The sequence below is a fragment of the Xiphophorus hellerii genome, chromosome 12, assembly GCF_003331165.1.
Source record: "Xiphophorus hellerii strain 12219 chromosome 12, Xiphophorus_hellerii-4.1, whole genome shotgun sequence".
NCBI lineage: Eukaryota > Metazoa > Chordata > Actinopteri > Cyprinodontiformes > Poeciliidae > Xiphophorus > Xiphophorus hellerii.
This window is the reverse complement of record NC_045683.1, coordinates 12,416,043-12,439,297: the sequence shown is the minus strand read 5'-3', so window position 1 is coordinate 12,439,297 and position 23,255 is coordinate 12,416,043. Positions and strand designations below refer to the sequence as shown.

Sequence of the window (23,255 nt, the reverse complement as noted above, 5' to 3'; positions counted from 1 at the left end):
CCTCTCTCTGTGCTCATCACCCTGGAAACAAGATAGTTTTCGGATGCTTTTCTGCATGAACAGTGAGAGAAATGCTGCCATGCTTGCATTAAAAGCTGAAAGGAAGTCTGCATCAGATCCTGAATAATTACAATTTGCTCATTAAATGAAATTGCAGCCTTATTATGCTTGTTAACATAATAATGTTTTCAGTCAAGGAGTTAACCAAGCAAGCGAACAGCTAGCACTCAGCAAACTGCTCACAGAATGACACTTCACCCAAAGGCATAGAAGCTTTATTTGATTGGCCATTTTCCACATAGAACAGAGTCACTTTAATTTGAGCAATATTGTTTGGATTTTTACAACAGCAAAGGACTCTTTTCACATCAAAAAACAAGTAGCCATGACAACAGTTTGGACCAGGGGAAAACACAAATGTCCTTACAACACAATCTACAACCTTCTCTTTAGTGGGGTTTTGGCAGTGCAATAAGTAAAAATTGATAGATTTTCACCTTAAAGGATAAAAACATTTACAGTTAAAATGAACACATGCTCTTCAGGGTAATAGTGTAAAAATCGATGTAGATGGAAAGAAACCGGATGAATTCTAAAAGCTTTTCATTCATGCACAAAGTGAAGTACGAAAGAGATTTGAAAATTAACAACAGCTCAGTTATGATACCAGTTATAGGAGAATGCTTTAGTAATTTGCACATTTTCTGCAGTTACAGAATGTAGAAACCTTCCACAATATAAAGTGTTTGACATAACTCAGAACCACACAGAAGTGAAAGTATTGGAGCAGATACTACAAACATGTTAGGCTGAAACTGTCACTCAGATGAGACTTCTTAAGAAATAATACATTTACTCACAAAACATACATTCAGCAATTCAGCTGAGTAACATTTTTTAAATACCAAACATTATCAGAACATCCTTACATCCTTTACCAGAAGGATGTAACGATGCCATGATAATTATTAGCTTCATATGATTATTTTCCTGCATATTGTGTAAAACCCTGGAGATGTTATAGCTGTAGGGACGTCCCAACCCAACCATTACACCTGTGGTTAGGCTACTCATTGCAAATTAGTTTTGCACAGTCAATTTTGAAAAACTATGATCTATCTTCAAGTATGTTATTACAATGCAATACTGTGTGCTATGGATATTAATTTGATGATCTTGAAAATCTGGGTTTTCAACAAGGTGAATGTTTTTTACCCTTTACCCTGGTGCTCATAGAAAACGTGACATTCTGTGAATTTGTCCTTCTCTTCATTTGTAATTTAAAGTTATTAAAACAGGGGAAGAACTTTTTATGTCAGATTTTACCGCACTGAATGACACACCAAATTGACTTGCATATGTAATGTGCATCTCGTCTCAAACATTCCCAAACAGTTGTCAGCTTAGACAATTAAGGATTGTGAAGCAACTCTAGTGTATGGAATTTAAAGCAAAAGGATTAGAAAAATGTTTTCTGTAGCTTTTTTTTTTTTTTTGCCTGAGGTTAACTGAAACCACTCTGAAATACGTTAAGTAAATTATCAACAAGAAATGTTAAAATAGAAAAAATAAGCTAAAATTAGCCAAGCACTTCCATAAACTCATCTTCAAATTGTCAGCAGGATCAAGATGTCAGTTTGTTTGTGTTTTTTACAAATGTAGCTATATGTGACAGATGTTTTTAGTGAGTTTTAAGTGATGTGTTGTCAGAACTTTATAGTAACTTTCTTAAAGACATGGTTCAGACTTTGAGGCAGCAGATGCAGCCAGCAGCTGCAATTATTTAGCAGACAAAACATCTACAAACTTCACAACTTTGGCTTGCAATACAGTAGACTGCTAATATACGGTAATGTAGCACTGAGTCCTATGGATATCCACTGTTTCAGTTTGAGTCATTTTAAACTTGCTAAAATGACTAAAAGAGGGGTCTGTCTATCTAGCTGTCAGCTGCCACCACACTGCGAATTTTATAATTTTTTTAACAAGCTCACTGCAGCATAGTATTTCCCTACATAGAGTACTATTACTGATGATAACTTTACTTAGAGTAACTTAAAAAATCCGTACTATCCTTTTAACAGAGTTAATGCTTGCTGGAGAAGCATATTAAGGCTGAACTGCAGAAACTACAGCTGGAACAAAACATCATTGTCAAGGGATATATGCATATTGATGTTTGGAATATTATTGGTGAGTGCATGTAATCCTGGTAAGGTGTAATGTATTTTACTGAGCTTCACAACTACCATTTTTTATTAACCATAGGTTAGCCTGAAACTGTGACACAAAATTCAGTCAATTAAACTCATTGTACAGCACGGTGGCCACATTTGAACTGCTTAATCTATCATGCTTATATTTTTTTGACTTGAATTAAGTTGCTAAGTGACTGCTAAGAAGTGTTATCACCTGTTATTATGAAGGAGAAGATCTCACAATGACTCATACGTGCTGCAGTATAGAAAGAAGCACAAACAAACATACAAGGGTCAAGTTAGTTCGCAAAAAGAAGGCAGACTGTGGGTACACTCATGTACCAAAATATAATAATTTACACTTGGCTATCGCAACTTAGAATCCACCATGTAGTAGAACAAACAGTTGGATGTTTAACCATTAGAAATGAGGGAATAAGTGAATCTAAGTGCATTTCTAACAGAGCAAGTAGAAGCTTGTTATGAAAATGGGAAAATTATTGTCAAATGCAGATGGAGAGAATATATCTGCACCAACAGCATAAATATTATTCCCCAGTTAGCCAAGCTGCACTCTGGCTCTCTCTTCCTGTGTGGTTATAAATGAGCGAATCCACAGTTTTAATCAATCAATCCACAGCTGCCTATAGGACTGCCTGAATAAATGTCTCGGCTGTAATTCCAACTACAGTGCATATCACTACTGAGTAAAAACCTCAATGAAAGATTACTGCTGGAGGACAAATATGGAAATTATTTCGTTCTTGTCAGTGTAATAAATAAACACACTGGAACACCACATTTTTATGACACTCTGCAGTCCAATCTTCAGGAGGAGTCTTTGAAAAACACCTGCAGTGATATGAAAGGATGCATATTGTCTGAAAAATAAAATAAAAAAGACTGCACTTGGACTGATTTTTCAAACGGGACATACAAGAGCTAGCTACAATTTACGAGCCAACGATTTCAGTTACATATATTTATTTAAAACACCCTCTGGCAAAACTATTATTATCACTAGAATATCAAGACGGATGTAAAAGTAAAGTCAGTTGAAGGTAATTATGCTCTGAAAACCTGTGTTAGACGGAGTTGCGAGCCTGAAAATGGCATATTTGTGGGAAAAGCAGACATTTTTACAGCCAAGGGAGTAACTTAAATCACCACTAAATCTGGAAATAAAAAACGTCTTGATCCCAAAAATAGGAAATCAACCTCATTCTCATGGTGCTCCAACCAAACATCAGTGTATTTTTTCACCAGCCTAATCTTGGTCTCTTCTCCATCCTCCCTGATCTCTCAGTCCACTATAGCCCTAAATAAAGAGAAAGGAGCCGCAACATTGCTTCCCTCCTGAAATAAATGCCAAAGAGTGTAAATAGAGAGCAGAGACCAGAACAACCGTTATCCGGTAGTGGCAACTGCGCTCTCTGTTGTCCCAACGTGGGCTCTCAGGTTGCATCATCATCTTCGTCTTCATTCAGGTGATGATAGTTGAGGCTGATGACAGCACTGATGAATTCACCGAGCTCAACAAAATCAGCTGTAATAATGTTGATGCCATTCTCCCCAGGTCTTTGAGATCTGATCCACTGCATCATGCCTGGTAACGCCCTGAGAAGAAGAACAGAAACAAACAAAAAACACACATACAATAGCGTGTTAGGAAAAAAGGGCAGGTACTTCAGGTAAATGTTTCTCTATCAGCATTAATCGTTTAACTACCCCCTGGGAGTTTAAGGTATGGCATCGTTGACATGGTACAGTATTGTTTCTCAGAGAAACGTATAAAACACAGTTTTGTGTACGGAAAAAGGAGCTGTGATAAAAGATCTTTTTAACACAGCATGTGATGTCTGGCTGTGTCCTTCTCACAGCTGGTGTCGGGCTGTGAGAAGTGCACTCCGAGCTCTTGCTGGACATGCTCATGAATATCGAGCAACAGGGGAGGACGTTATCTTCGCAGATACCTCACTCCATGTGGCGCCCCGAAATTCTAGGAGTTTTCTCCCTCCCCCCATCTCATGCACAACTGTTTTCTGGCATTGCAGAGTCCTCTACTGATTTGTGAGTGTTGTGAAATGAATCCTTGGAACTTTGAAGGATGTCTACATCAAAGTAGCTAACTGCCTGGTGAGAATGGCTGATAGAGGAATTATCAAATGAATAATTCATACCAGGAAAATTGATGGTTTTGGTGCCAAAGCTTTTAACAAGCTGGTGACATTACGATGGAGTGAAACACAGACAAAGCTGGGGATAAACCTAGAAAATTAGTCCTCCAACACGGGGGAGGTACACAAAGAACAAAGAGAAACAAAAGCAATGGTTTTGTTTTTTAAAACCAACAAACCAGCTCAAATGAGGTCACGGCCAAATGCTGGGGGACATTAGTAAAACCCAACACGCATGCTGATTAAGTTATTTAATGCCACAACGGCTCACATATTCCTATCTCAGTGTGTCCACACAGTGAGTTGTTATGGGTAAATTATGCCACCTCAGAGACCACTGGCGCTTGGGGTGTAGCAGCAATTTTGGTCCCAGATGGTTGTTACTCTTTTTCCTAATTGGTGTAAACTCTGCATGATTTGCATGCCCTATCGTAATGCTGAAAACAAGCATAACAATGTTTTTGTTGGGGATTTTTGGCTTCTCTCTGGAATAAATACCTTTCCGTTATCGTCTCCCTCAGTCCGCTGGCCACGCCCTTCATCACAGTACTTGCCTTTGGTGTTAGAACCACCTGGGAGACGAAGAACGTCCCCTTCCTCCTGCAGAAAAAAGAACATGTGTATGTAAACTTCTGATCAGAATAGGATGAGAGCTGGTTATTGAAATAGATGTGGTTGCAAACCTGCGGTCAGTTACAGATGCCTGGAGAAACTGAACGAGCTTCTCTGGGTCGGTGGTGTTGGCCCACGGAGCAGGCATCATCTGGCCAGGCCACAGGAAGGGTACCTCCAGGGCCATGGGATGGTGGTAGAAGACAAGCACCTGGTACTCCTTCTCCCAAAGATACTTCAGAGTCACCTATGCATAGTCAGGGAATTACAGGATAACAGATCATTTAATGAGAGATGAACCTTCCTCTATTGTGAGTTCAACCAGATGAATTGTGCATAAAGAAGCATCCTAACAAGTGAAAAATTTAATATCATGGGTCTCGGTTCCATTTAATTTGACTGGAAAAATACATTAATCTGCATGTTTTATTTCATTTGTGTGCAATAGAGAAGAAAATATTGGCAGAATAAAGATCTGAGGAGTGCAGGAAGACAGAAAGATTGTACAGTGCTGTTTTTAATCCACTTGTAAAAATAAAAGTATTAGTTTCAGATCCAGAGGGAGGCTATATGAACTATCATTGCTACTGTGGAACTTTCAGCCTGAGAAACAAGAAATGACTAGCCAATCAGACTTTGTGGTGAGAGACAAAACAGAACAGAGAGAATCACAGATCGAAATGATGATTAAAAGTAACAGCAAGGTAATATGAGAAGCACAAAAAAATGCCATAGGTTCAAATAGCAAACAAAAAAGCTATGAAATGTCGAGGCCTCTGCAGCACATGGGGCTGTGATCTCCAAACTGGGGGAATGGCTGCAGCAGATTCCAGAAAAAACCTCTGAGATCTCAGATGAGTACAGTTCTAGCAACAGCTAAGATATGGAGAAGTGAAGAGAGAAAATTCTTCGACATTCCAGCTGCACGTCACCCAATTCACCATGGAGAAATCAAGACTGAAATCTTTATTGGAGCCCACTGTGATAAGAGAGTGACTGTGAGATAAGAAGACGTCAAAGCAATGGTTTATTAGAGTATCTTCTACATGTGATAAGCCAGAAAGACGGGGAGAGAAAGTGCTTTAGTACAAGTCAGGCTGCAAAATGATTTCGAGTAGACTGAAAATAAAACCTTCTGAAAAACAAAACCGACTAAAAATGGAATGTTCATAAAAAATAAAAAACTATCATTAAAGAAATGACAATCATCAAAGTGTAGATAAAACTACACTCTGTCTTCTGCACAGAAGACAGAGTCTTCTGTGCAGTGCAGGGCTGAGATCACTCACAAAACTTTTATATCCTCATGGACACAAGTTGTTAAAGTTACAAAAACCCTGAAATAAATTACAGGGGGCTGCATTGTTGAAATGTAGATGCATTTGTACCTCTTGAGCAAAAACCACTGGGCAGAGTTTTTCTCCAAACACTTCTTTCAGCATGGCCACCAGCTTTTCGTGGTGCAGGTTCTGTACACCATAGAAGTGGTTGAAATCCAGGAAAATGACTTCTTTGGCATGTGCTGATAGGAAGCTGCTGATCTGCTCTAAACCCTCGCGGACCTGAAAACAGACACACGAAAGTCCATCTATTGACATTCTGACACCAAAACTTGAACCTCTTGAAGTACCTTGCACAATTAGGCTCTCAGTCTGCACTGGTTCATAGAGTTAAATAAACTGCCACGTGCAAGGAAATGAAATAACATCACTTAGCAACCACAAGTATCACCAAAAAGTCATTGCATCAAAAAAAAACAAAAAACATCAGAGCTGTGTGCTTCTCTGACCGTGGCACTGAAGAGCCCGTGGGCGAAGTACAGCTCGTTGTCGGGGTCACGGGGCTTGGTGGAGATGCGCAGGTCAAAGAAACGGATCCCGGCCTCCAACTGGCTAGTGAAGTTCATAGTCTGCGTGGCCAACCACTTTCTCATTAGCTTCTTGGCTACCGTACCGAAAACAGACACAAAGTTCTGCACTGTCTCTGGCTGTTCGGGACCCACTGGGGATGCCTCATCAATGTAGAAACTGAAGGAGTCGTGAGAACCTAAAGGAGGACACAAACACGAGTCTGCATAAATGTACTGTCAGTTGCAGGTTTTATTTCTGGTGAAAGCCAGCTGGCAAGAAAGTGGTCAGTAAGTAAAATACCAGGGTGCCATGGCAACAAGTACGTGAATAATAGCACCATGAACTCTGAAAACTTCAATCAAATTAAGAAAATCGGTGAATGGTAATAATAATACTTTTCATCCATTATATTTCCCAACTTTTTTGGTAAACATTTTTTTTCCCTATTTCCATGGCTCACTTTCAATTAGCTGTGGCCCTGATAATCACTTAGGTACAACAAGGGCTATTTTGCTTTGACTGTCAAGTAGATGAACAATTTTGGACGTTCAGTGTTTAATAGTAAACAAATAAGGACATTATAATGGTATAAATTAAGCCAAGATTATTTGTATAGCACATTTCAGTAACAAGGCAGTTCAAAGTGGTTTACATGAAACAAGCAATAAGCTCTATTTCATTGATTATTCTAATTTCAACAAACAAAACTAAAAAAAAAACTAAAAGTGGAGATATGAAAGGTACATGCTGTCTGATGGTGAAAATACAGAAGAACAGAGATCTTTGCATTTATTTAAAACATATCAAAAAGCTAATTCCAGTTATTAAACATGGAAGTTATGTCCTTCCATGCCTGCTTGACAAGGTAAACATGTTGTGATAATTGTAAATGTTAGTAGGCCCTGTCCTTGCCATTGCAATCACTCCTGCCACAAAATCCCATTTCCTGCTTTTTAGGCACACAGAAGGACTACCCACCCCTTCCATCAACCAGCTGACATGCAGCACGAACTGACCTTCAACTATCTACACGCACCAGAGCCAGGTCTTCACAGCCAGCTCAGAGAATGACCATAAGCAGGGTGGACAGCTGAATCCCGGGGCGGTGGAGCTAACTGCATCACTGCTGGCTGAGCTGCACCATTAGGGTCACAGTGTAACACGCTGTGACCTTAACCAGCTGCAGCAGCTGCACCGCTGAATTATTATTATTTTGTTATATTTTGTTTTGTTTCGTTTTTGTCTCTCCCTTTTTGGCACAGGAAGTTTTGCTTCTTTACATATGACAATTCAAAAACCTTTTCAACATGATATTTTGATGTTGCCTCCATTTATATATTAAATGGAGGCTGGAAGCAAATATCATTAGCATCTGATATGCTACAATAATCAACATCAAAGCATGTAAAAAGAAAAATCACTCTTAGTCTCATAATTTATCTGATAAAATATCAAAATTCTGTCTGAAGGAGAACGACATGGTTGAGTGAAAGAGCAGGGCTCCATATGAAAAGGCTACAGCTCTCAACCGGTTCAATTCTCAGCCTCTTCCTGTCCATCTACTAGTGAATAAAGGTTACTTATGCCACAAAAAACTAATTTCACACACAATGTGACAGGGGAAAAAGAAAACAACGGTGGCTCTCTCAGTTATTTAAATAGAGGGTTTCATTAACTAAAATTCTGAGTTATAATGCCTAACACAAATTTAGATGCCGTTGATAAAGGGAGGGAGATATGTCGAAGTTGTCACACCACTTGGACAAGTCAGTTTTCCCAGGTTAGAACACAAATGTGGAACTGGACAAGAGAGAGCCTATTTTAGGCTCACTGTAATCACACTGTTGGCCCACATAAGGAATCCACTTGGAGTTCTGTTCATGACGCTTCATTTCTGTATTATTCAGCTCAGCTGAAGGTAAAATCTCAGCTCAAAAGTGATTGATTTAACCAGAATAATCACTTCCATTTTTAGTTGCGCAAAAGAAAAAAAAAACTCCGGACTTTTTTTCCCCACCAAATCTGCAAAAGCAAGGAGTTTTTGTTTTTGAGAATGACAACAAGAATGGCTGAACCTTTCATAAATATTTATAAACATGAACCGGTTTAACCTTAAAACCTCATTTAAATGTTGGGGAACTGCAACAGCATAGCATAGAGTTATTTATGCTGGGGAGATCAGATCTACTTTTGTGTCTTTCAAAATGAAGTTTGCAAACATTTGGCAAATGCTAACAGCTTTGTGCCTCTGCCCTCAGTGAGTCAAAGGTGTGAAAGGAAAATAACAAATAGCTTTTCAAAAAAATTTACACTAAGATAAGAAAAACAGAACAAAGCACATGCAAAAACCCATTTATTGCCACTGAATCTTAAAAGCACGATGAGGCCACCATTCTGACTCAGCTGTGAATCTTTTTCCTAGCTCTATATTTGGTTTGTATCTCTTTCCGTCTGAGTCTCTGTGCTCAGCCGCACTGGGAGCCTGCAGCTTCTGTGGAAGGAGTTGTCAAGAGGAGCTGATTAACTAATCAGTAGTGGACTTTGGAAAATGTGTATCCACATCTCAGTAGGCAGCTACTTGGGGGAAGAAAGATTTTTCTGCCACATTCTTTAAAATGGAAAATAAGAACTGTGATTAATCAAACATTGCTGATGGAAACCATCTCCTCGGAGATTGCAGCTTCCAAACTTGATCATTCTGGACTAAAAGCAAACTTACATTACATTAATTGCTATATAAAGTTTAAAAATCAAGGATTTGTTCAGTTGATAATGTATTTAAGAGGACTTAGTTATGAGTACAACTCAGAACTATTACTCCAGGCAATCTAAAATTTTTGTGATTAGCATACTAAAGAAAACATACATAGCATATGAAAAATCAAAGTTATAAGTCCCTTGATTTTTCGGCAAGATTACAACTCTTGAGATTTATTTTAAATCTGAGCTCCTAGGGCAAAAATAATAAGGTTTGTTTGTGGAGCGCTGAGAAAAATGCTTTAAATATGTATGATGAAAAGCATGTGGCTCATGCTGTACTGCAAAGAGAAACGGCTTCCCAAAAAAAGTCAAAGCAATTAAGATCAAAATATTTATCCAAATATGTAGAAAATCTTCAGTTATTTGAGGTGAAATGTGTAAATGTGGAGAAATCAATCCAGCACAATAAAGTTCTGGGTGGTTCAGTTACACCCATATCTAGAGTGATGTCTCACACCTAAAAGATTTATCTAAATGTGTTAAAATAAATGATAGAGGTCACATTTAATTCTTCCAAAAACTACGGTATAATGCTGTTTGCTTCAGTTTAATGTTGCCTTTTGCAAACTTAAAATGACAAAGATTACAGGAAAAACAGTAAATCCTGCTCACAACTGATCCTGAAATATCAGCAGACTTTGAATTCTTATAATTTTTTAGATCCTTTATTGACAAATGTCTGATAAAATATAATTTCTAGTTACAGTATACTAAGGAAAAGAACAAAACACATTGAACAGTGTGATTGAATAATATATTCAGATGTGCATGACATCCGAGTATGTTGTTCAAGGTCTATGCAAAAGTATTCATAGACCTTGAACTTATTAACACATGTATTTATTTGACAGACCAAAACAAAGTAGTACATAACAGCAAAGTGGAAGGAAAACCGTCTTGACCGTCTTTTACAAACAAAAACCTGAAAAGTAAGAAGTGCATCTATGAGTCCAGATGTTGTAGAAATATGTCACACTGCAATTAAAGATTTCGGGATATGTCTCTGCCAGCTTTGTACATCTGGAGACTTTAATATGTTTTACCTATTCTTCTTTGGAAAAGCCTGTGCTTCATCAAGCTGGACGGAGAGCCTTTGTGAAGTTTTGCCACATATTCTAAATTGGATTGTGGTCTAGACTTTGGCTGAACTATCATACCACATGAATATGTTTTGATGTAAACAACTGTGTTATAGTTATGGGTGTAGGTTTAGAGTTGCCTTGGTGGAAGATGGACCTCCGCCTCAGTTTCAAGTCTTGTTGCATCCTCCAACTGGTTTTCTTCCTGGATTGCCATGTGTTTAGCTATTGCCCATCTTCCCCTCACCTCAGACCAGCTTCCCTGTTCTTGTTGTGTACCTATAGCATGGTCCTGCCACCATGTTGGTCACCAAAGGAATTGTATTTTCATGGTGATGCAATTAGTTTTTTAATGTACCCGAAATAGTTCAGTTTTGGTATCACATGGCATTTCTGTGTTCTTATGGCTGTAAATAGGCCCTCTTTGGGCTTCTACTCAACAACAAATGCTAGCTTTGTGAAGAGTAGAGTTATTGGTAATCTTATTGACAGATTCTCTTGCCTGAGTACGGATCTTTTAAATGTTGTTGCATACGAACATAAAAAGTGATGTAATAAAAAAAGACTAATAGAAATCTGTCTTGTCTTAAACACTACATGGATTTCATACCAGTCCGACAGCAGAACAGATTGTGGAAGCAGTGAGAACTATTTTCTTCTGACAGTCAACCATGCAATCACATGTCAGGTGTAGACATGAAGTTGTCACGTCCACACTGGAACAAGGGGGAAGGAGACAAAGAACAGAAAGCAGAAAAGTAAAGCTGAAACTGGCTGAAAAGAGACTTATTGACCATTATGATGGCAGTGTTGTCTTGAAAATTGACCGGAATTAAATGAGTGATTCTCCCTGCATGAGAGTGGAGCATTCAGAAAGGACCACTGCTGGTTCGAATCCGGGGGTTTTTGAGAGAGAAAAAGCATTTCAGCTCACCATGAATCCTTTTCAGATCTATTTTTGGATGCTGAAGACAGGAGAGAAGAAGGGAAAGTGAGAAGGAAATGGAAAGTGACAGGATGCAGTACAGGAAAATTTTATGGAAAAAATTAATTTAACCTACAGGTCTCTAATTAGTTCGGTTATATTTCACCTTTTGAGATTTTACATATAGTATTACTGTCATTCATGAGTGCTGCTTTTCCATCATCTTATGACAGTAGCATTTCATTCTATTCTAGTCTATTCCCGTGTGTACATAGTATGATTCAATTTCTGGCAAAAATATGTAAAATTAGATTTATTGGTCCTTCTGACCTGAACTGAATTGTTGACAAATGGAGAAGTAAAAGAATCATACATGGAAATCATTATAAATTATTTCCTCCAGTTTTTTTCAGAAAAATATCTATCTAAGGAACTTAGAAATTTTAGAAATTCTAAAAAGTTTTAAACGTACGTCAGAGCAGAGTAGATCGGTGCAGTTTTAAAGTTAGTGTCCCCATTGATGGGGTACTGATATAAAAATAAAATGACAAAAATAACATTTTAATTGTTGAACATTCAAACCCCACAAAACTATTTAAATGTGAAGTTTTAATAAAAACAAATCTATTTTGCTTAATTTTTTAGAAAGAGAAAAACATAGAAAGAAATATTAGAGTATTTCTCTAATTAAATAAAATAAAACCACTACAAAGTTAATGTTTTCCGTTGTATTACTTTAGTATTAAAAAAATACAAGTACTATGGTTATTAATTATGTTAAATTTTAACTTTGACAAATTTCCAGTCATATTCAATAAATCTGAATGTGAGTTTTGATGAGACTCAATTTTCAGATTAAAAGTACCTTTTAAAAGAATACCTCTAGTTAGGCATAAAACAACTATTCATGAAGCCTATTTTCTGTATTAAAAATTACTTTTTTAATGGTCTGATATTGTGTTCTAATCTCACCAAGCCTAGTTTGGATAAATTAAATGAAAAAAGTGTCAAACACATCAATGTATGCTACTGTACTAAGGACAAATGGACATGTTTTATTGAGATAACTGCAGAATCCAATTCTTGGCTGATGCAGTTCCTGAATTCATCTCAAAATGCCAATTTCATCCAATCATCTACAGTCCAAGACAGCTGTGGGGTGCTTAGCTTTTCTATATGTAAATCCCACTGCTTTTAGACAGTTGTATGCAGTCTGATCTCTATATCAACTCCTTTGTCAGCCGACATAATTTATTTATTTCATTATGCAATTTCTGTTTTCGAGGCACATTCTGTTATCTAAGTTATTCAGCTTTTCAATTATTCCTTTATTTTTGGAAACATGTGTCTTCTGAATTTAAGTAGCATTCATATTTTGAAATGGCCAAGCCAGAGTCCTCACTTTTGATATGGAAACTGTGAAGTGAACTAAAGATTAGGATTATGGGAAGGCGGTCATACACACTCAAGGGATTTAAAGTTAGCTTTAAAACAGCATTCTACAACTTGACCTTTGGGCATCAACAAATCTAAATTTTGAAATATTGAAAACTATATTTGAAGAAACTTACTCTGCATGTATCTGCTGGGTGTGACACACACACACACACACACACGCACACACACGCCCGCACACATATATATGACACTATATTCTGCAGAGCACCAAGGCACTTAAGGGATCTAAGATTTTCATTAACGAAGACTTCACGGATGCAGTAAGGAAAAGGAGGGCGGAACTAATGCCGGACTTAAAAGCAGCACGTCAAAGAGGGGACATTGCTTACCTACGTTATGATAAGTTGATCACCCATCCACGTACTAGTACCCCTAAATTATCCAACAATGTATGACAGACAGCCAGACATAGCCGACGTTCACTTCTGAAAGAGAAACATGCAACAGATCGCGGCCTATGAGGATATAGAGCTACCCGTATTCCAACACAGAAACTATCATCAGCAAGATATTGAAACTGACATTGATCCTGATAACAATTTCTATAATGTCAGCAATGATAGTTGTCACTATTACAGCGATGATCAGTTCAACAACAGCATTAAAACGGAACAAAAGCTGTCAATAATTCACTTTAATAGCAGAAGCCTTTATGCAAATTTTGACAGCATCAAACAATACCTCCAACAACTTTCACAGACCTTCAATGTTATTGCCTTATCAGAAACTTGGCTCAATAGTGATAAGGGCATAGACTTTGAAATCAATGGTTATGAAATGGTTTGTAAGAACAGAGAAAACAAAAATGGAGGGGGAGTAGCTTTATATGTTGACAAGAAGATTAATTATAAGTTGATCGAAACAATGTCAACTGTGATGGACAACATGTTTGAATGTGTGACTATAGAAATACTCGTGGAAAAAAGGAAAAATGTCTTGGTGAGTTGCATTTATAGAGCCCCTGGATCAAACATTGAAGTACTCAACAACTGGATAGAAGAAAAATTTATAACAATTAATCAAAAAATAACATTTTTCTGTGGGGATTTCAATATTGACCTTCTTAATCCAAATAAACATAGAATGACTGAAGAATTTATTAACACCATGTTCAGTCTAAGCCTGTATCCTAAAATCACCAGGCCCAGTCGCATTACATCGCACTGCGCTACCTTAATTGATAATATTTTTACAAATGTGCTGGAAAATAATTTAACTAGTGGAATATTAATGAATGACATAACTGATCACTTACCAGTGTTCATAGTCTACGACTGTAAGTGGAAAACAGACGATCAAAAAATAGAGACGCATTACAGACAGGTTACGTCTGAAGAGACATTAAAAGCTCTAGAAGCTGAGTTGTTGGCCTACGATTGGAGATTAATATATAAAATGAATGATGTGAATTCAGCATATGAAGAATTTTTAAAAACATTTAAAATATTATATAACAAGCACTGCCCAATCAAACAATATAACAGGAAAAGCAATCAAAAAAATGAACAGTGGATCACAAAAGGAATACAAAAGGCATGTAAAAAGAAAAACAAACTTTATAGAGAATTTCTAAAACATAGAACGTCTGAATCAGAAAACAAATATAAGAAATATAAAAATAAGTTAACTAATATTATAAAAACATGTAAAAAGGACTATTATCATAAATTACTGGATAGGAATAAAAACAACATTAAGGAAACATGGAATATTTTAAATAGAGTTATTAGAAAATCTAACAATAACAACTATCCAGATTATTTTATAGATAATGAACAGAATATTACTGGTTTGAAAAGTGTCGTCAATAAATTCAATAGTTATTTTGTTAATATAGGACCTCAATTAGCAGAAAAAATACCGACTACAAAAACTGCAACTCAGCAATATCAAATTGAGAATAATCCCAGCTCCTTATATCTCAACCCTGTACTAGAAGAAGAAATCATAAACATTGTGAATAAATGTAAAAATAAGACATCCACTGACTGTGATGATCTGGACATGAAAACTATTAAAATAGTAATTAAAGGAATCTCTAAACCACTAACTTATATTTGCAATTTATCATTTCAAACGGGATCATTTCCCAACAAAATGAAAATAGCTAAGGTCAAACCAATGTATAAAACTGGCAACAAACACCTCTTCACTAACTACAGGCCTGTCTCTCTTCTCCCACAATTTTCTAAAATCCTGGAAAAACTCTTTAAGAAAAGAGTGGAACAATTCATAGAAAAACATTCGCTACTTATCAGCAGTCAATATGGATTTAGAGCTAACCGGTCAACATCGCTGGCCGTAACTGACTTAATAGAAGAAATAACCAACGCAACAGATAGTAAGAAACTGGCAGTAGGGATATTTATAGATCTAAAGAAAGCTTTTGATACAATAAATCATGAAATCCTACTTAAAAAATTAGAACGCTATGGAATTAGGGGAGTAGTTTCTGACTGGATGAGGAGTTATTTAAAGAGCCGGAAACAATTTGTGAAATTGGGAGATGTGGAATCTGACTGGCAGGAGACTGTCTGTGGAGTACCACAAGGATCAGTATTGGGACCAGTTTTATTTAATCTTTATATAAATGATATCAGTAAAGTGTCCAATGTGTTAAAATTTATCTTATTCGCTGATGACACAAATATTCTAGCCTCTGGCGACAATTTAGAGCATCTTCTCTCAACAGTCACCTCAGAGATTAGTAAGTTAAAGATATGGTTTGACCATAATAAATTATCCCTAAATTTGGACAAGACGAAAATCATGGTCTTTGGGAACTGTTATAAAAATACTGAAATCCAAGTTCAAATAGAGGACGTAACTCTAGAAAGGGTTTTTGCTAATAAGTTCCTCGGTTTAATAATAGATGACAAAATCAGTTGGAAACCTCATATTAAACATTTACAGAGTAAACTCAGTAGAAGTATATCCATATTGGCTAGAGCTAGACATGTATTGAATGTTGAATCACTTCATATTCTATATAACTCTCTGATTTTACCATATCTATCATATTGTTGTGAAGTGTGGGGAGTTAATTTCAAGAGCTCTTTACATCCGGTAACCGTCCTACAGAAACGAGCCATTAGAATCATCCATAATGTCGGTTATTATGAGCATACAAACCCGCTCTTCATAATATCCAGAATTCTCAAATTTGAGGAGCTTGTAGAATTTAAAATGGCTCAATTTATGTTCAAAGTATCTAAAAAGTTGTTACCTGAGCACATACAGAGCATGTTTTCTGAAAGAGAAGGGGGGTATTACTTAAGGGGTCACTCAAACTTCAAGATCCGCAATTTTAGAACAACAAGAAAAAGCTTCTGTATTTCAATTAAAGGTGTAAAGTTATGGAACAAGTTACATGAAGATTTAAAACAAAGCAATAGCTTAACACAATTCAAAAGAAAGTACAAGGAGGTAATTTTCAATAGATACACATATGGGTGACAGAAAGCAATAAGGTGTGTATTGCAGATAACAACTTGGTGTAAGGGTTTAGAAAGACAAACCAGCATAAAATGGGAAATGTATAGGTAAATATTAGTAACTGTTACTTCTGACTGCCACTTTGATTTTGATTTTTTTAATGACAGTAGGACTCTAAAGTTTCAAGTGTTTAGGGGGTAGGAGTTTATAAGTTCTCACTTCTTCCTACCCCATTTTGAGCATGATATGTTAACTGAAACAAAAAATCTGTGTTTTCTCTTCTTTTTTATGCACTTCTTGTTACTGTGCACTATTTTATTTTTATATTTGTATCATGTTCGAATAAATTTCATTTCAAATTTCATTTCAAAATATTTTCCTTCTATCACTGCAAGTGATGAAACTCCAGGGAAACTAATTCATAACATCTTTGGCACATCATTCTTGACCAACTCAATGAATAATGTGCAGACGGGGAGTGTGTGGCATTCACCTCGCAGATCCAGTAATAGCTGCTGAAAAATGGCCTTACCCACTTCCCTACTGAATAGCTTGAGGGAAAAAGAAAATTTAAAGCCCTTTTTCCTTTATGTGACCCATCTTTCATCAACCATAAGTACAACTAGATGTGGACAGCCATCTAGTCTTATAGATTGTCTATAAGCCAGAGAAGGCGTGGTTCCATGCATAATTGCTGGTTGGACAAAAGTTGCAATTGTGACCAACACTAAAGTGTTAGTGGTAGACGGGAGAAATAGAAAAGCAGCAGAATGCTTACGAAGATACAGTATGTAAAGATGTTATATTAGAAATAACACAAAACCAATGCTGCTGTGTCAAGTTATGAGTCACAGCATTTTATTTTACATTATTTACAAAAAGCTCAGTACCAGAATTATGTAAATGATAAATTATCGGTCAATATTAATGCTCCTCGCTGACACTCAAAATCTTCCAATCTCAAAATTGTGTTGCTTTTTTTATGGATGTGCCTAGAAAAAGCTGTTCTTCACTAACTCCTTCTATTTTTTTTCTGGCCCATTTTCAATCAAGTTTCACAACAGCACTGAGTCAACTCTCCTCTAGGTGACAAATGAGTCACTGGTGTCTTTGGGCACTGCAGAAATCCTGCTATTTTAAAAACAGTTGGACCCAATCCTATAGACAAAAATAGTAAACTCTTATTTATGGATTGTCTCTAACCATATTCTGGATATTACGCAACATGATTCCCGAAGCTTTTCTGTAACCTAGAACTAAATGATTGTTTCATTTTGTTCTACACACCTTAGAATATTTTTTTAATAATAGCACAAAACAAAATGCACTCAGAAATTGGCTAGTCGCTGGAAATACACAATTTTAGGCTTAGCCACTCCTGATCAGAGACTAGCTAGTAAAAATGAGAAAAATCGAATTCTTTTCAAATAACTGAAAGCACAATATTGACATGCCACAATATGTTGCAGTATCAGCGTTACTCTTTACTTCAGTGTGGAAGTTGTTAATTCGGGAAATAGAGTGAGTTTCGCAGTGAGGTGTAAAAAAACGAAGTCAATGACAAAACAAAAGCTGGCACAGCAGCAGGTCGGCTGTCCATTCGGTCAGCTGCAAAAGAGCAAATTTTCTATGAATGGTGATCATTTCACTTTTTGCCATTTTGGTCTTTTTATTTTGGCAATGTGTTATTGAACTGGAACAGATGCAAACTCGCTCAGAGATTATTTCAATTAAATATATCCCAGTTTATTTACATAGCACCAATTCCAATATTGTCTTAAGGTACTTTACAAAAAACACGTCCCTTTAATCCGATCGTACAGATAAAGTAGATTAATTCCAAATTCATCATAGTTTTCAAACAATGCAGTAAAGTTATATTTGCTATTCAAATTGGTTAAAAAGTTTTCTATCTATGGAAACCCAACAGATTGCAATGAGTCACTGACTCGCTGCAGTCACTTCTTCTGGATCTGGCAACAGTGGACAATCACTTGAATCGAGTCCTTAACCTTGCAGCAACACCTTATACTGATCCTGCATGCAAGGACAGCAAAAAGAAAAAAAAAGAAAAAATACAAACAGTAATATGAATATTGCACATAGTGATTTTGAAATAATTACACATTTGCAATAAATTGAGTAACCCTACCTAGATATATATATATACTGTATATTAAGACTTTATTTGGGAGAAAATAGAATAAATTAAGAAAACAGCTTTCATAGTTCACCACCTATAAGCTTTCTGAATTAAGCGCACATCTCTAACATGATTAACCAAATTAAATCTATTTATTATTATGGGTCAACTGACAACACTTTACAGCACTTAATTAAATGTACAGATGTCATAAAATCATCTTTGCTGATTACAGGATAGGGAAATGTCATGTTTTTATCATTTGTGTTTTGAATACTGTAGCTCATTGCTAGTGGGAGACAGTAGGTTAGTCATGTCTTGCATGTAGTTTGGTCAATAAGTTACACTTTTTATTTATTTTTTTTCTTCATGGCTCAAAATTTGATAAGTCTGGTTTGCATGCGTTAATATTATACACTGATGGGTACTATTGTTGTTTAGATGTGTACAACATAAAAGCCTCTAGTTGGTGATGTAACTTGTCTCGGGCGCTGAGTGTGAAGACGAAGGAATGACGTACAGTTCAAACAGAGTGCATTTGATGCTGAGCATCCAAGAGAAGACAGTAGTGTTTTCTCTTTAGCTGCAAGCATCTTTTTTCGGTCAGATAAAATACTGAAGCCTTGAACAACCAATGTGACTGCAAAAATAAATCTTTGTCTAAAGGAGGCAAAACCCAGGAAAAAGTCAAGTGAGCCTCAGTCAAACAATTTCCAAAAACAGAGGGCGACCTAAGTAGTCAGACTTAAAAGAAATGTTTGGTTCTATCACACTTGAGTGTGTAACAAAACCTGAGTGTTCTTGGTCTGCAGTGGTCAGAATCCATCAAAAGAGTTTCAAGAAAGGCCATAGGATTGTTGATGCATGTACGGAGCAATGGCTGCATGATCCAGTCCTACAGACAACCAACTGCAGCTAAAACACATGGGTCCTGATGCAGCAGGCATCTCTGCTGATTCAAGTTTACCACCAAAAATATCAGCGACTGGTATATCAGCATCGGAAATAAACCATAGAGCAATGGATCTGTAGCCTGATGAATTATGTGGATGACCAGGTGTGTTTCCTCTACCTGAAAATGCATTATGGGAACCAGACAAACTGGTGGAGGCAGCATGATGGTTTGGGCAATATTCTCCTGAGAAAACTTTTATTCTGTCATCCATCATAATGTTAATTTGACATAAACAACTTGCCTAAGCATTACAAAATATGTGCAATCATTCAAAGAAATGTATTCTTTGATGACTGTGGTCTCTTTCAGCAAAATAAATTTAAAAAGTACTTTGAAGCAACAAAAGGTTTGGGAATTAAGTAAGAATTTAAACAAGGATTCCAAGGTGGCTAACTTGTCTGAGATTTCAATCCAGTCAAGGATCTGTAACAAATAGAGGATCCACCTCACAACGTTAAGAGGTAATAAGAATTTGCTGCCAAATTCTAGGTACTAGATGCCATAGTTAACCTTCAGAGGTCTATTGAGGTTTAAGTCTATGGATCAGTGCTGATTTGGTAGCAAATGAAAGGACAAGTTCACTATTAAACAGGCAGTCATAATGAAATGCTTCATCAGCGTATGTGTGGACTATAAGCTTCATGTGTCTTTTTTTTTGCATTTTATCCAGTTACTTTAAATATCTGCTCACATAAAAAGCGAGATTCACTGTAGCATAGTGCGTAGCGCTAGGTCACTTTGAGATTAGCTGCTGCTCCACCACAGCCACCACCTCAGGCTCAATTATCGACTGAAGTGATTTTCCATTTGCCTATTATTAACCTCTTAATCTTTAGAGTGTGCCATTTCAAGATTGATTATTTAAAATTAAAACAAACCAACAAGAAGCACAAGAAGAGCAACCAGCAGATGAACCATTTAATCAGCAAATCATCCAGACAGGGTGGGCATTCACTGCACCACGGCGATGGCATCTTTAGACCTGTTTTCAGGGTTAGAATAACACAAGTCGGGTGAGACATCACCAGCAGACACTTGCAGGTATAACCTATCATTTGACAGTTGTTGCAGCGTGTCAGTCAAACTCTGATGCTTCTCTGAGAATCTATTGTACCATAAAGCCATACAGAGAGCATTCTCCCTCCTCTGCAAAAATCCCTTCTGCAGCATAATACCTCAAAAGAAACAATTTTCACATCACACAGAAGGCGTTTGCAAGCTTACTGCTGTGCAATGCTTGGAACACAGACAGGCATCCTTTCGAGTTTCTTGGGAGGAAAAATTATTTTGACCTGGATCATAGAAGCAGTGGGGAATTGAATAGGTATCATCAGTAGTATGGTGAAATCTTTATTAGCACATCTTACAAAGATATTTAAATCTAAGGTCAAAAGATTATGTTTCCAGTTCCAATCATGCTTCAACAAAGCCTTATTTATTCCAAGAAGAAGAAACCAAAGACAGTGATGTCAGATGAGCTTTTTGAAAGAAATCAAAAACTGCGCACTGAAAGGAACACGTGGTTCCTGCTAAAATAAGCTCTCATAAAATCCTGAGGATTTTTGAGAATTATCTTGGCAAACATGATGTGAAGTGTGTGCAAACAAACGCGAAAAGCCAGACTAAGTGAGCCTTTTCAAATCCCGTGTCCAATTGGAGGACAGGCAAAGGGCAGCAGAGCTGCAGAGAAGTAATGACACCTAATTAAATGAAACAGAACATGTTCTCACGCCACTTTGGTGTGGGAAATTATGATTCAGCTGCATGTAAAGCACGCGTTATTGCTGGCTCTGTCCTTTGCTGGTGACAGGTTAAATGCATGAAGAAATGCATGATTGCGTGTGGATTTTAGGTATTATTGAGAGCTGTGGCCACTGCTGGTTCAAAAAATTGCCACGCCTCACTGGATACTGAGCACTAATCCATCTGCATGTAAAAATGACTCTACATGCAAACCGTTAAAAAAAAAAAAAAAAAAAGCAAGCGATTGTTCATGTTCAACCAAGAGGCAGCAAGACCACAGTGAGATGGGAGAAAAAGAAAGAACGATCTGTAGAGCTGTTCTTGATCGTAAGATAGCAGATTTGTGAATTAATGGGCTCCAAAAAAATTTTAAAAAATTAATAAATAAATAAAAGCCCCTCTATCGACCAGCTTTGCGCTGGGCTTTACAACCAGAGTGTCTTAATTTGAATGGAGTTAAAGAGATCTGCGCACTGATTGGTTAAAGGTCTAACAGCTCATTTCCTATCATCAGCACCATCATCATCTGAGTGCACTGACAGAACTCATCCCATCCCCTCTTGGGCACCACCCCGCTACAAACATAAAACAGAGCAGCAATTCTGCTTCTTGTATACTCATCGGGTGCGAAATAAATAAATAAAAGCGATATGTCACCCATGTGCTATTTATAGGTACATCGCGGGCAAGCTGAAGTGAAACAAATAGATGGCACATATCCCGTTGCGCAACAGGTCTCACCCTTTGTTCTAGTGATGCACAGTTGAAGTCATGCCCATTTCTGCCCAATGGACTTTAATTAAAGGCAAAGTGAAACACAGAAGTTTGCAAAGCAACGGTGTTAAAAAAAAATAACCCAATGTTTTGTCATCTTACTAGCACAGGATCAGACGCGCGCTGATGGAAACAAATGGCCATTATCCACGCGTGATTTAACGGGGCTGGTGAAAATAAAATACATAATAACAAACCTACCGGGGATAGCCATGTTGGCAAGCGGGACGGTGTGCATGCTCTGCGGTAAACTTGCCATCCAGTCTGCGAAGCGCAGGTCGCTTCTCCCGTGAGACGAGGCCATGCTGCCACCGTGCACAACGCTCCGTTCTCCGGGACCGGTGCCTGCGCCAACCTGGACTGCGCGCTCGCTGTCTCTCCCTCTTCCACTATCTCTCTCTCCCTCTCTCTTACACACACATTAGCGTGTCCAACGCCCGGTTCAACATTGGAAGGATGGAACAATTATGTTAAAATGCGGTTGAAGCACGCTGTCCAGTAAACCACCAAGTAATACCAGTGAATTACATTTCCGCGAAATTCACCATCCAGTGGATGATTCTCTCTCCCTAACATAATAAACAAATAAAAACACATCTGTCAAACGAAGAACAGCTTCATCTTAATTCATCTAAATATCGAACAGCAAATTGAGGAATTCAATTAAAATCAGTGGACAAAATTGCTCATCCATCCAAATCATTGAGTACAGGTGTTCTCATCACTTCCACATGTCATGCAGACTCCATCAAGGATTTGTAGAACACTGGGCGACTCTTGGGAACTTGGTGAATTCCAGCATAGAAAACCTGATACCTTTACAAGTCCAGACGTGAAATTTCCTCCCTGCTAATTATTAAACAATCAAATGTCAGTGGCATAATAGCAATCTGAAGAGATAAAAAAAAGTCAAGGACTTGATCATGTAAAATCTCAGAGTCAGGGTCAGTGGATGTTGTGGATTATATTATAGATGATCGGTAACTTTCTGCAGTGTCAGTATCTACAGAACTCCATCCAAACCTCATGCTCCAAGAGAGTTTATTGGGTTTGGGTTCCAGCTGCATCCAAGTCTTACATCAAAAAGTCACTGGACAGCTTAATAGTTGCCACAAGCCAACTGCCTGTGTGAACAGTGTTAAGGGT

At 37.3% G+C, this 23,255-nt stretch overlaps 1 protein-coding gene across 1 annotated transcript; it reads right to left on the bottom strand.

The window, feature by feature from the left end:
• Window positions 1-258: 258 nt before the first annotated feature.
• On the bottom strand, window positions 259-22,413 carry plcxd3 (phosphatidylinositol-specific phospholipase C, X domain containing 3). The gene is made up of 6 exons (XM_032579738.1): window positions 22,311-22,413; window positions 6,777-7,033; window positions 6,376-6,549; window positions 5,059-5,234; window positions 4,874-4,975; window positions 259-3,815 (listed from the first exon to the last, which is right to left on the bottom strand). Exons 1-6 carry the CDS (start codon window positions 22,411-22,413, stop codon window positions 3,653-3,655), a joined length of 975 nt encoding a protein of 324 aa, XP_032435629.1. The 3' UTR covers window positions 259-3,652.
• Between the last annotated feature and the right edge of the window lie 842 nt (window positions 22,414-23,255).